Raw genomic sequence first — 13,268 nt, forward strand, 5'->3', positions numbered from 1 at the left:
CAACAACAACAAATCAAGAATCAAAACACCAAGGCTGGTCCTGAAATCTCTCGGTAAGCATTCATCCAATACTAAGCACAGTGAAAATTGCTAGTTATTAAGTACAGTCCTCAACCCTGAGGACCTTTGCCTGGAAATGGAAGATAAAACAGCAAAAGAAAGGGAAAAATGATATAATAATAATAATCGATGGTATATTGTACCACTGACCTTCTTCGGTGGGGAGACAGTAATGGCTTGATCCACGTATCTTTCAACCTTTTTCTCTTCCTGTTACCTTCTCAGACACTCAAGTGGACGGAGGTCATGGGGAATTTGAGTGGAGGCCACGTGGAAGAGTTTGTCTTGGTGGGCTTCCCCACATCTCCACCCCTCCAGCTGCTCCTGTTTGTCTTCTTTTTGGCCATTTACCTGTTGACGCTGCTGGAGAACGTGCTCATCATCTCCACCATCCGGCTCACCCCGAGCCTTCATCGCCCCATGTACTTCTTTCTTGGTCACCTCTCCTTCCTGGAGCTATGGTACATCAACGTTACCATTCCCCGGCTCTTGGGAGCCTTTCTTACCCAGGATGGAAGAGTCTCCTACGTGGGTTGCATGACTCAGCTCTACTTCTTCATTGCTCTGGCCTGCACAGAGTGTGTCCTGCTGGCCTTCATGGCCTATGACCGCTACCTGGCCATCTGTGATCCCCTCCGCTACCCGAGTCTCATGCCTTCCAGCTTGGCCACGCGACTGGCGGCTGCCTCTTGGGGAAGTGGGTTTTTCAGCTCCATGATGAAGCTGCTGTTCATTTCCCGACTGTACTACTGTGGACCCAACGTCATCAACCACTTTTTCTGTGATATCTCCCCACTGCTGAACCTCACCTGCTCTGACAAGGAGCAAGCAGAGCTGGTGGACTTCTTGCTGGCTTTGGTGATGATTCTGCTCCCTCTGGTGGCTGTGATTTCATCCTATGTGGCCATCATCGCGGCCGTCCTGAGAATCCCAACTACCCAGGGACGTCACAGGGCTTTCTCCACTTGCACCTCTCACCTGGCAGTGGTCATCATCTACTATTCCTCCACTCTCTTCACCTACGCACGGCCCCGAGCCATGTACACCTTCAACTACAACAAAGTCATTTCCGTGCTCTACACTGTCATCGTCCCATTTCTCAACCCAGCCATCTACTGCTTGAGGAACAAGGAGGTGAAGGAGGCCTTCCAAAAGTCAGTCCTGGGCAGATGTCACCATCCAAGGGATGTTCCAGACTGATGTGTGGCAGACGGAGATGGGAGAATAGGAACAGAGTGTTCATAGGACCTCACCAAGGAATCAGAAGATGTGCTAGAAAGGAATATAAATGTCAATCGTCGACCATTTCTCTAAATACTGTCTAGGAATCTCCTCAAAAGCCATTGATTTTGGACAGGAGTTTCCAAATTAAGCCTGGTTTAGCTTAGTTCCTAGGAACTTCTGTTTAGCAAACGGTTTGAGTTTTCCTACAAGTCTATTAACTTTGTAAGTGATGAAGCTGCTGTTTCATATGGGAAAGTAAATTTTGAAGATCATATTATTAAATCCAACTTTTGTGAGGAAATGCAAAATTACATATTCATCCCCAAGAAAAATTTCATGCCATCTGATACATACCCTTTATTTCGACATTCTTGATATCCCACTGAAAGTAAACACCGAGACACACACTGCTTGGCATTAAGTCATATATGCACAATGTATATGGCTAAATACCCTCTTTGTCTTTCTTTGAATCTCAGGGGGGTGTGAAACGGATTAACTGATTGGATGTCGAACAGGTAGTAGCTGAATTGTGTTAGAAAACTTTTAAACAGCTTCTTCTCCAGCATTATAAGTTGCATCTGTTTTAACTAGCTGCTGTCGGCAACCATACTTGTGTAAAATTTTGCCCCTGGGCAAAGGACCATATGAACAGAAAGTGTCTTGATAAGAGAGAATGTTTGAGAACCATAGATAGGATGAGGATATCTCTGTGATGAATGAGATGGGTCAGGTTCATAGCCTAAATTGTAGATATTCTACCAAGATCCCTTGAGTTTTGCAAAGTTGTTTGAATCATTCATAGATATTGTCATATCCAGACTCTAGGCTCATCTACCCAAATTTCAACACGTTGAACCAAATTCAATGGTTACTTAGACATGGCATACATAAAAACTGAAATAAATATGCAATTGAGCAAATTCCAATAAGTGCAGATGATTAGTCAGTCCACAGTTGCTTATTTTCAGCCAGGCTTTGGAAAGAGAAGAAAACCATTTGATTAATAATAATTTTAGATTTTTGTAGTATGTAAAATGAACTAGCCAAAAATAATCTGACACTAAAACAATGTTAGTTGCTTTATTTTCATAAAACCTCTAGTCTTAGAAACTTCTTTGAGTGTGACTCAGTTTACATCATGTATTGTCTTCCTTTCTTGGAGTTATGAAAGGCATGGAGTTTATGATTATGAGTTCAGATCCTAGAAGCAATCAATTTCAGTTTGCTCCTGGCTTTAGCATTAACATATTATATTAACACATAATATGGAGGCGAGGAACTGCACTTCTCCACTCTTCATTTCTTCTTTTTATAATGAAAATAACATCACCTACCTCATGTGCTTATTAGGAATACTAAATAGATAATGTGGGTGTGAGTAAAAGGTTATTAAACTCTTTTCTCTTTGTGAATAAATTTGAAGTAGGTTTAACTTCCCACTTCTGGCGCCTTGGAAATGTTGCTAGACAACATTGTGTATGATACAAGTTACCTGTGGCTAGTAAATGTCCTCTGGACTGGGAGGATAATGCAGACATATATTATAAAAGCCCAGTGAGAATAAAGGTTTCAACTACTTTTATAACTTGGCCTCTTTTGCAGGGAATCCTGGAAGCTATGGATGCCCATGAAACTGTTATAAGAGATACGACTGGCTTTTAGGGGGCGTGAGGATTCCAAGCTAAGGTGGATTCTGCCCTCCTCTGTACAAATTTTATGTGCTCGTAGCTTAGCTGCAATCTCAAAAGACAGGATCTTGCTCATTCCCATTTTCAGGACTCTTTCCCCTTTACAGAAACTACTGAGGCTGCCTTGAGTGGATGTTGTGTTTCCTACCCTGTGATTCTCTAAGTTGATTTGAAGCCGGGCATGGCCTTTGATAGGGTTGTGTTTGTCCAGTGAAGCTTAGGAAGACCTTCCGGGATAGAATGCATTTAGCATCCAATGACTCTCAAGCCCCATCATCATTGTCACTTTGTCATTGTAGTATCATATTCTTTCTATGTGAAGCATCATTGTAACTATTTGAAGACAACCACAAGCTGATTAGAAAGTTACAGTTCTCAAATATATAATTTAATATCGTATTGAGGTGTCATTGGGTGGAGTCAGTAAAGTCCTTCCTCTTAACAAGGATTGAAACACATCAGACATCTCCACTAGAATGTCAAATACCAGTCTTAATGCTTGCCTTAGTCATTTTAGCCTAGTTTTTATGCTTCGTATTCTTCTTCTAGATACTGGCCTACATATTGCTCGAGGACGAGCTGGACAGTGTCATGTGCTATAAATGGTGTTTGTACCACTCTTGTCATGTCATGACATAGCCGTTATGAACTTTTTTTTGGTATCAGGAATTGGACTCAGGGGGTGCTTAACCACTGAGCAACATTCCCAGCCCTTTTAATTTTTTTTTTTTTTTTTTTTTTGAGACAGAGTTGCTTAGGGCCTTGCTAAATTGGTCTCAAACTTTCTATCCTCCTGTCTCAGCCTCCAGAGTTCCTGGGATTACAGGAGTGGGCCACTGTACCCAGCTTCAATTCGGTTTTAAATGTGTACTCAGTGCAGCCAGGGAAAATAAGAGGGTGGAATGCAATCAAACTAAGCATGGATTTGTAAATAAAATCAAACTCTTTTAAAATAGTAGCACTGTCCATCACAATTGACTAAGAATGTACTTGCATTTAAAAAGGAAACATAGATTATTTTATCTTACAAAACACTTCATAGAAATCACAGACGTGGTTATCTGCCTCAGAATTTTAGGACATAAGAGAAGAAATAGATAAGACATGATTTTCAGAAATGATTATAAAGTTACATTTTCCATTACTACTCCTTCCCTGTTACTTAGTTTTTCTGTAAAGCATAAAATATGGGTGTGACTGAATTTTTTCACATGTGAATATCCAATTGTCCTGATACCATTTATTGAAGAGACTATCTTTTCTTCATGTATATTCTTTTTTGTTTGTTTATTATATATATACATATATGATAGCAGAATGCATTACAATTCTTATTATACATATAGAGCACAATTTTTCATATCTCTGGTTGTATACAAAGTATATTCACACCAATTTGAGAGGGAAATGAGTGGTAATGAAGAATGTAACTGATCAAAGTATCTTATGTGCATGTACAAATATATCATAATGAATTCCACTATTATGTGCAATAATAAAACATAAATTTTTAAAAAAGTAAAAAAATATATATAATATTTCTAAAAATAATCAACTCAAAATGAGTTAAAGATTTAACTGTAAGGTCTGAAATTATAAAACTACAGGAAAGAAAACAAGGGGAATGCATTATAATATTGGACTGAGCATTGATTCCATAGGTACAACATTAAAAGCAGAGGCAATAAAATTTTAAAAAAAGTTTTGAAAAGGAATGATTATAAAACACTAACACGAAGAAAAAAATATGAGTTTCTGCACTAAACTTCAACCTATTAAGCTAAAAATTGCTTTGTTTTTCTTCACCAAAGGTAAACATATATTCATACAGAATATTTTCCCCCATAGCCATGCATTTTGTAGTATATATGCACCTTACTTTTACATACTCAACTTAAAAGTGTAGTCTATGAGTTTCCCCTGCCAGCCTGAATGTAGCTCTTAATGAACAATTATTTTCCTTTGTACCATGAAACCATAAAGAACAAACAGAATTCCCTTTCACTTTAAGTACTTGGTAGTCGTAACAAGACCACATTCTATTGGCATCGGTTCTTAGTTCATAATAGCAGCTATGAAGACTTTTAAAAAATAACATCTGGGCTAGTAATTACTTTTGTCCATAAATCTTTCCAGGATAATATTTAATCCACCAGGTTCTTCTGCTCTTCCATATATTCTTCTAAAGTTATACGTTTATTATGTCATATAAATAAAATATTTCCTCTTTGAACAGATAACCATATTGCCTGCTATATACTATATACTGTATTAGAAAACAATGAATTGGTGACCTGAGAACTCTTAGTCCAAGAGTTTTGGAATTGATTGTAAGGGATTCATATTTCCTATGTTCCACCAAAATTTCCAAATTAAATAAACAGAACTTTGATTTAGAAGGTTGCAAACTATAAGCTCCACATCTAGTTTTAATAAAAGACTGGAAAGATGAGACCATCTCTTGATGAAGAAGAGAAGCCAGTTAACACAGGTCACTTAACTAGAAATAGCCTCATTATTTTATTCAAGTATTCAAATATTTGAATAAAATGAAGCTCTAGCTTCAAAGACCATCTTTAGAGCTATTTATCCAAAACTAACCTTTTTGTTAATGTTGGTATGTCCTTTTAAAGATTAAGGACATGATACTTGGAGAAGAAATTTGAGAATTTGTTTCCAGATCTTGGCAAAAAGCAATGAAAACCCACATTTTTATTCAAAGTTCATGTCCATTTTGGATTTCTCCTCTTTGAGATACTTGAATTACATTTTCCTTCTCTATGTCAGGAGGATGGATTAATGTCAATGGCATTAACCCTTATTTCCTATTTACTTGTGTTTTAATAATAGTGGGGGTTGTGGTTCTTGAAATGTACCATCAAATGCTTCAAAGTTGTAAAATGATTACATAACTGTGTGAAAGGACTAGAGAAAAATGAACAGAACAGTTCCCAATGCTTAGGAGGCACTCAGTACATGTTTACTGAACGAATGGTCGGGCTCCTGCAGAATAACACCAAAGAGTAATGAACTAGGCATCTACTTAGAGAAGAAGGAAGCATTATCCCAGTTTTCTGTGGGTGAAACTTCCTTTTGGAATTGTTAATCAAGTTGGAAAATAATGAGGAGAAACCAGAGGTTCCGCCTATAAATATGAACTAGGGCTTGTGTAGCCTAAGGATTTTTTCCTTAAAAAAAAAATTCTGTCATTTAATAGAGTTTAATTTTATACTGGGGCAGGTCATGATCTCTTGACTACACCTTATCTTTCCCAGCTCCAGAAAACTACATGCTTTGACATTGGTCAACATCCTTCAAGGGCATGAATATCAAGTTCCCACAGGTCTTCTTCATGGTCTGCCGTAGTCTTGGTGTGGTTCTGCCCCTGAGATTCCTGGGTGTGAAGGTATTCTAACCCATGAAGCAGCACATACCTAACTAAAGATGTCATTGTCCATTCCCATGTCAGTATGTATATTTTCTATACAGTCTTACTACCTTGTAGTTCCTCTGAACACCTTTGTATGCTTCTGAATGTCTACTATTTATAATATACATGTTCTTACTCCTTTTTGAAAATACAGATATCATCCAAATGCTTATTTATTTTTCACATCTACTGAGTTACTGATGCGTGAGTTAGCTATGCATGTGGAGATGATTCTGGTAAACACAATGTCTAAATGTTGGAAGCTAGTACATGTGTGTATTCACGTACTTCAATCTCCAAAGAGAGATAGCTAAATGTCATTTCTCTTTTCTGAATGGCTTGGGTTATATTAATAATTTTCCCCCAGAGGACCTTATTATTTGTGAGACTCTTTGCTCAGAAAAAAAGACACACACACACACACACACACACACACACACACACACATTTTTTTTTCTCCATTTTCCTCTTCCCTAGAGTCTGCTTGGGAAGGAGGGGCAGTGTAGTTTCAGTCAAAATTCTCTCTTGTGCCTTAGATTCCACTTGGCTTGCTTCTCTTCCTCCAGTATTCCCCCTAGGATGCCCTTGAGCCCTGGAAAGGCCAAATACTTTCCTGAAGGTGGTGTCTCTTGGGAAGTTCCCTGTGGGTGGAAGGGAGTTGGTTCCTGCTCGGAAACTCCAAGGCACACAGAAGCACAAATAGGTCCGTTCAGGACCTCCTTCAAGTTCAGTGGAGACAGACAACTCTCTTAGGCTGAGGGAGATTGCTCTCCTCTTTCCAGTCTATATGATTTCTTCTCCTCTCTCAGGGTAAGGAGGCTATCCCTGACGAGGCAGAGAAAAGTTTTATCACAGAAAATGGTGAGTTGTTAAAAACAAAAACAAACGAAAAAAAAAAACCCTCAGATATTTCTAAAAGGAGATTTGGCCAGTGTTTAATTTCTCATTATTTTGAAGGGAAGCAAGGAAAAATTGAAAATAATTTTTATTTAAATTACTGATGCATCAGGATTTTCATTTCATAGATTTTTGAAAATAATTTGTCGTCTATATGATATGCAGTGTTACAAGGAAGTGTAGGGAGTGAGAGGACACAGTTATAGGTATGTATTAATTTCAATTCAATGGAGATTTCTTTATCACCTATGCGTATAAAGCCATATGAAGAATGTGAGGCATTCAGATATACTGTGTGATTTGAATTCTCGAGCTATTTTAAGATTTTACTATGAGAGCTCACTCTAGATGATATGAGCCTGAATCTGAAAATTACCTAAGAAGGCCTGTTGTACTGAAGATGTCTCAATTTAATGTACCAGCTCAACTCTCTCTCTGTCTTGCAATATGCAGAGCCCAAATCTATTCTGATTTAAGAGACAGAAATAAAAAAAAGTGGCAGAGAGAATAGAATCAACGTGTGATTCTAACAGCACACTAACGAATATGTGTTTGTAAGGAATGCAGTAGAATACAGGTATATGTGTTTTTGTGTTAAATAAGGGCAACCACAGGCAAATGAGATGGCGGTTGCAGAGGTTTTAATGACTTAAAGCTTCTTAGAAGATAAAGGATGATTGCACTGCTACTCATAGTACCAAAGAGGAAGAAGGTAAGACCTGTTTTTCACTGTGAAATAAATTTTAATTTTTTTTTGTGTGTGTGTGTGGGTGCATTTATCCTCAACTAGAAATCTGAGATAAATTGAAAGACTAGTCAAGCTCAAAATGAAACCAATAGAATTTAAGCCACTTTCCCATAAATGGAAAGAGAAATAGTTGAAAAAATAGTCTATAGTTTTGGAAAGTTTTAAAAGGTGTAGAGGATCAGGGATATTGAATATAGATATTTTGCCTAAAGTCCTCGAAACTAACTCAAAGTAGAAACCAAGAAATAGAGAAGAGTTCACTGGCACAAACTTAGGAACTGTTAGGCATTCACTCCTGAAACATAACTGTTCCTAAGAGGTTCTGGGAAAAGGGATGTGGACCAAAATCATGTCCCTGTCAAAGTGAACAAAGTCAACCAAATTATGCTATATCCATGTACAAATGAATAGGCACCAATGAATCTCACATTATATATATCTATGAATACAGCATAGTGAATCCTACTATTATGTATAATTATGATAATTAAAATGCACTAATAAAATTTATAAAGAATAAAGCTGATTTAAAGAAGTAAGCATGTATTGCTTCCTTTTAAAAACATGCCTTGCCATTGAGGATCCTAGAAGGCCAGGAACTGATAGAAGACGAGTTTGCACACAGATTATGATTCTGTCACATCTTTCACTGCCTGGTGGCCTAATTGGGAGACTTCTGAGACCTCGAATTTGGCTACATCATTCTGCACAGAGCTCACATAGTGATTTTTAAAATGTGTGCAGTCTCAGGAGCACTTCATCCACATAAAGATTCTTTTCTGCTCCTAATTTCTCTACAAACAATAAAGCAGATTCCTTCCCAAGCCCATCATGATCCAGGGCTCTTTGCTGATTTCCTGTGGGGACGGCCAGTGTCACCCTGCTGGGGAGTCTGAGGGAGAGCCTCTTGCTCCTCTCCGGTGGAGGGCTCAGGAGACTGAAGCTATTTTATTTCTCAGTTTTCAGAAGGAAACTAAGTCTTAGATCCTACCTGTGTTTTCACAGTTTTGAGATCTTGCTTCCCACTAACTGTCCCAGTTAAACTGGGTCAGGTAATGAGATCATATGGAAGTGGAAGATTCAGTCTCAAGAAGGAGTGATATGATGAGACATGGGTGACGGAAAGGCTAGAGTTTGAATGAGTCTTATCACTGATTTCAAGCAGTGACAGGCCATCCTTTGACAAAGCAATGAGATTTCTCTGTGCAACTCCAGAAAACAGAACCAGGACTCATGGATATAGCAGCTTGGGTTCTAGAAGAGACCCTAACGCATTGATCACAGGTTAATTTTTTCTAAGTAGATATTGAGTTTAATTTTTTCTTTGTAGATATTGAGTTTTGTTTCCCTGGATGCAGAAAAGATTAGCTGAATACTTTGTTCTATGCATCAGTGACCCATAAATTTGGAGAGGAATTATATCTAATGACCTATTTTGTTCCTTAGAACTTCATGGCTCTGTGTTTCTACAGCTGAACATTTCCTTTCTAGTTCTTTAGCTGTGTGTGTGTGTGTGTGTGTGTGTGTGTGTTTGCAATTAATAGAATGCACTATCAATTCTGAAAACTAGTGGAATATACCTTTTTCAAGAAAAATCATGATTGTAACTCTTGTGATTCTATTGAAATTAAGTTAAAATCAAGTTGTCTTGAGCCAACATTATTTAGATCATAGAAAGAATATTAAAATGAATGGAGTCTGGCAGATATCTATGGATTAAAACTGGCCAAGAAGCAACATGTAATCATTAATAAATGGCAACTCAGTCAATATACAGTTGTTTTAACTTTAGGAAAATCATCTAAACATTCTGGTGTTCTCTTATCTGGGAAACAAAAAAAGAAGTTTGAGCTAAACTTCCACTGTTTTAAAACACCATTATTCTGGAATCTTCACCTGACTCTTGACTCTCATTCTGGCACTTTGATTTCTCATTCCTTGGATTTGTATTTCTCTTTATTCAGAGGGTTCTAAAAACCATTTCCAAAGGTACAACTTAAAGCTCAAAATAAAGTACAAAAAAACCCTACATCTAACTCATATATCACCCTCTCTCTTCTCATACATAAACAGGAGTGGGTTATAAAAAAGAAATTTTATACTTTAATTTAAATTCTGTCATTAAGCCATTAGCTGTATACCTTAATATTTACCAAGTGAGCATGATAACATTCATCCCATCCCAATCCCTGATTGTGAGGACCAGATGAAAAAGTGTATGTGCTTTCAGGTAGATGAACCTGTGGCATCCCTGGGCAGGAATGCTGCTGCTGTGTGTCAGTCACACAGCCTCCTCAGGACCCAGTGGTAAAGAGCAGGAAGGCAGGCTGCTCACTGTGTGGGCCCGGCTGTCTTCCACACTCGTCTGCCAGATGCACTGTCTGAGCAGCCTCAGAAGCTGCTAGGATGTGACTCTAAGAAACTGCCGCCCTCACTATGTCCACATTGTGTGCACCTTTTGGTAAAGCACTGTATCTGCTTATTCACTCGTTTTCCCCTTTATTATAAAATACCAATTTTATATAAATATATATATACTTATGCATATATATGTGTGTGTTTATTTTTTATTGTCTATATTTATATATATTTAACAGAATTTTGAGACTCAAAAGTAATTATTCTGCATTTCCAATTGTCCACCTGTTTTACTTGACCACTAGGAGGCTCAGGGTAAGTTCCATGCTCAAATAATACAGCTCCTCAGTAAAATGTTCTTGATATGATATTGCATATTCCCTTTCCTTTATATTTTTGGTACTTTCATTTCGTGTGAATTGATTTGTGGTTCTACACATGGAACTTTTAAACTTCTGTTGGAGGTAGAGGAAGAATGAATGGATGTATATTTCTTGTGACAATATCTCCACTTCATTTACTGATTTTTACTATTAGAATTAAGTGAGATGTTTTTGTTTCCAACTTTGAGGCATGTACCTGACTTTGTAATGTACTGAGAACATGTTGCACTTTTTTCTAAAGTCATTCTTAGAAGTATATTTTCAGCCTATAATTTTTAGGGGCAAATGGGGGTGGTTTTAGGAAGAAGAAACACGAATCGTTTTCCTATCATTTTCTGGAATATAACCATTTCACTCAGGGACTGAACCCAAGAACATGGCTTTAGGGACATTTTTCCTATTACCATAGACCAAGAAATTGCATCTGCAATAGTAGTACCACTACTTGGTAGCCAGAAGCATGTTAACTTTTGTTGGAGACATGGTGAGAGTAAGCCAGAAGGCAGACTGGTTTAAAGTATTTATAAATAAATATAGAGTTAGTTTTAACTCTTGGACTCATAGATTAAACTTTGTCCCATTGTCCCAAATATAGGACACCTATAAAAACTCAAATGTAGCATATAATAAGATTGTTATTATTGCATTATAATATAATAATATTAATTAATATAACAATGAATAGCCTGTGTATGATGAAATATTTGCAGAACTGAAAATGTGGAACTTAACGAATTAAAAGAAAGCAGAATGAAAGAAAAACTAGGGAGGATTCGTAAACTTTACCTGTTTATAAGCCTAACAGTCCCAATGCTCCACTAGCAAATACCAGGCTATGATTAACAAGGTCAAATTGTGTGTGTGTGTCTGTGTGTTTAACAAACTGTATTCCAACAGGAAACTGTGATTTGTTGAATTTTCTCTATTGTAATTTTTATTGCCTTTTTTGGTTATTCATCTCTGTCTTTCTAAACATAGACAATTAGGAGTTAATTTTTGTGCTTTTCTTCAGGATCAAAAAGCTATGATCTAAGTGGGAAGAGAGAAATGAATGGGGCAGACAGTAATTTTCCAACTGTTCTCCATATTTATGCCACAGAAGTAAGCTGTTGAGGAATGGAGGGCGAGAATGATTTGAGCTCTGGAGAGAAGCAGAAGAGGTCTCAAGCAGTAAGACACAGGGGAAGGGTGGAAATGGTAGACTGTTTAATGCCTAATAGGTTCTGGAACGATTCTCACCCTGCCCAAGAAAGAGACCAGACATTTTGATAAATATCTGGACAGGAATGCAGAAGAGTCACCTAATAGGAAGGATCGCCTTCTGTCTATCATCTATCTATCTATCATCTATCTATCTATCATCTATCTATCTATCTATCTATCTATCTATCTATCTATCTATCTATCTATCTATCTATTTTACATAGTCTATATTCTTCTCAAACAGATTATGAGTTCTCTCTTCTAACACCCTTGAAAAAGTCGTGAAATAGCCTCCCCCATTCTCTTTAATTGTAACTGTGTGTTGGCCACTTAGTTCCTTGTTGTTTGGGGTTCATGTATCTCTAAGGAGGGGACTGTGCAAGGCAGAGAGTATGTGTTGTTTTCAGTGAGGAGGTGCTGTGTGTGGGTAGGTAGAGTGGCCTGGAAAGGTAACAGCAGATACACTTAGAAACTGAATTAAACTCAAAAACTCATTTGATGTTTACAAAGTGTGAGCGTTAACCCATTAGACTCACCTGAGAAATAAATTTAGTTATTCTGAAGGCTTATGTAACGTATGCACTTAGGTATAGAGACACAAGAGTGGAATTTGAATGTACTCTTTTTTTCAAACGCCTCATCAAACATTCTTTGCAATGCATTGGATCAAAGGAAACAATAACCTTCACATTATTCATTCAATTTCGTTCTCTGAGAAGCTGGTGAATATTCATATCAAAGTTGTTTTTGCTCTTAATCCTATGGGTGTGCTCAACTATTTCCTTCATTCAAACTTTGCAACCTTGTTAGAGAAAAACAAGAGGATTATGTACATTTTACAGATTAGTGAGTCATGTGACCACTCTAGAGTCACATAAATGATACATAGAAAATGAGATATTGGGTCTTCTGCCTTCCTTACACTTACTGTGAACTGCAATGGATTGCTTGTAGCAAAAGGGTGGTAGAAATGCCACTCTCCTATGTCCAGTGGTGACAGATGGACAAAGCACAGAACTGAGAACCAGAAGGTTCTAATTTCATGTCTGTGTGACTGTGAACTAATCTGAAAAAAAATAAATAAAACATAAGCTTCGTATAGTTAATCTTTTCTCAAAAGTATTGTTTCTCATCCCAGTTCAAGAGGAAATATGTAAAGGTAGCAAAGCTCCTGTTGAGATGAACTTGCTGGTGGTGGGCTCTCAGTGTAAATAACCCTAGGCTGGTGGTTAGAACATGGGAGGAACTGACTTTGTCTGTGTCCACAGCCAGTC

General features: G+C 37.6%; 1 protein-coding gene across 1 annotated transcript; it reads left to right on the forward strand.

Moving 5' to 3' along the window:
• Nucleotides 1-306: 306 nt before the first annotated feature.
• Or6p1 (olfactory receptor family 6 subfamily P member 1) lies at nt 307-1,260 on the forward strand. The gene has a single exon (XM_005339402.2). The coding sequence runs from the start codon at nt 307-309 to the stop codon at nt 1,258-1,260; it is 954 nt and encodes a 317-aa protein (XP_005339459.2).
• Nucleotides 1,261-13,268: the final 12,008 nt, after the last annotated feature.

Source organism: Ictidomys tridecemlineatus, chromosome 11, assembly GCF_052094955.1.
Source record: "Ictidomys tridecemlineatus isolate mIctTri1 chromosome 11, mIctTri1.hap1, whole genome shotgun sequence".
In the NCBI taxonomy this organism is placed as follows: Eukaryota; Metazoa; Chordata; class Mammalia; order Rodentia; family Sciuridae; genus Ictidomys; species Ictidomys tridecemlineatus.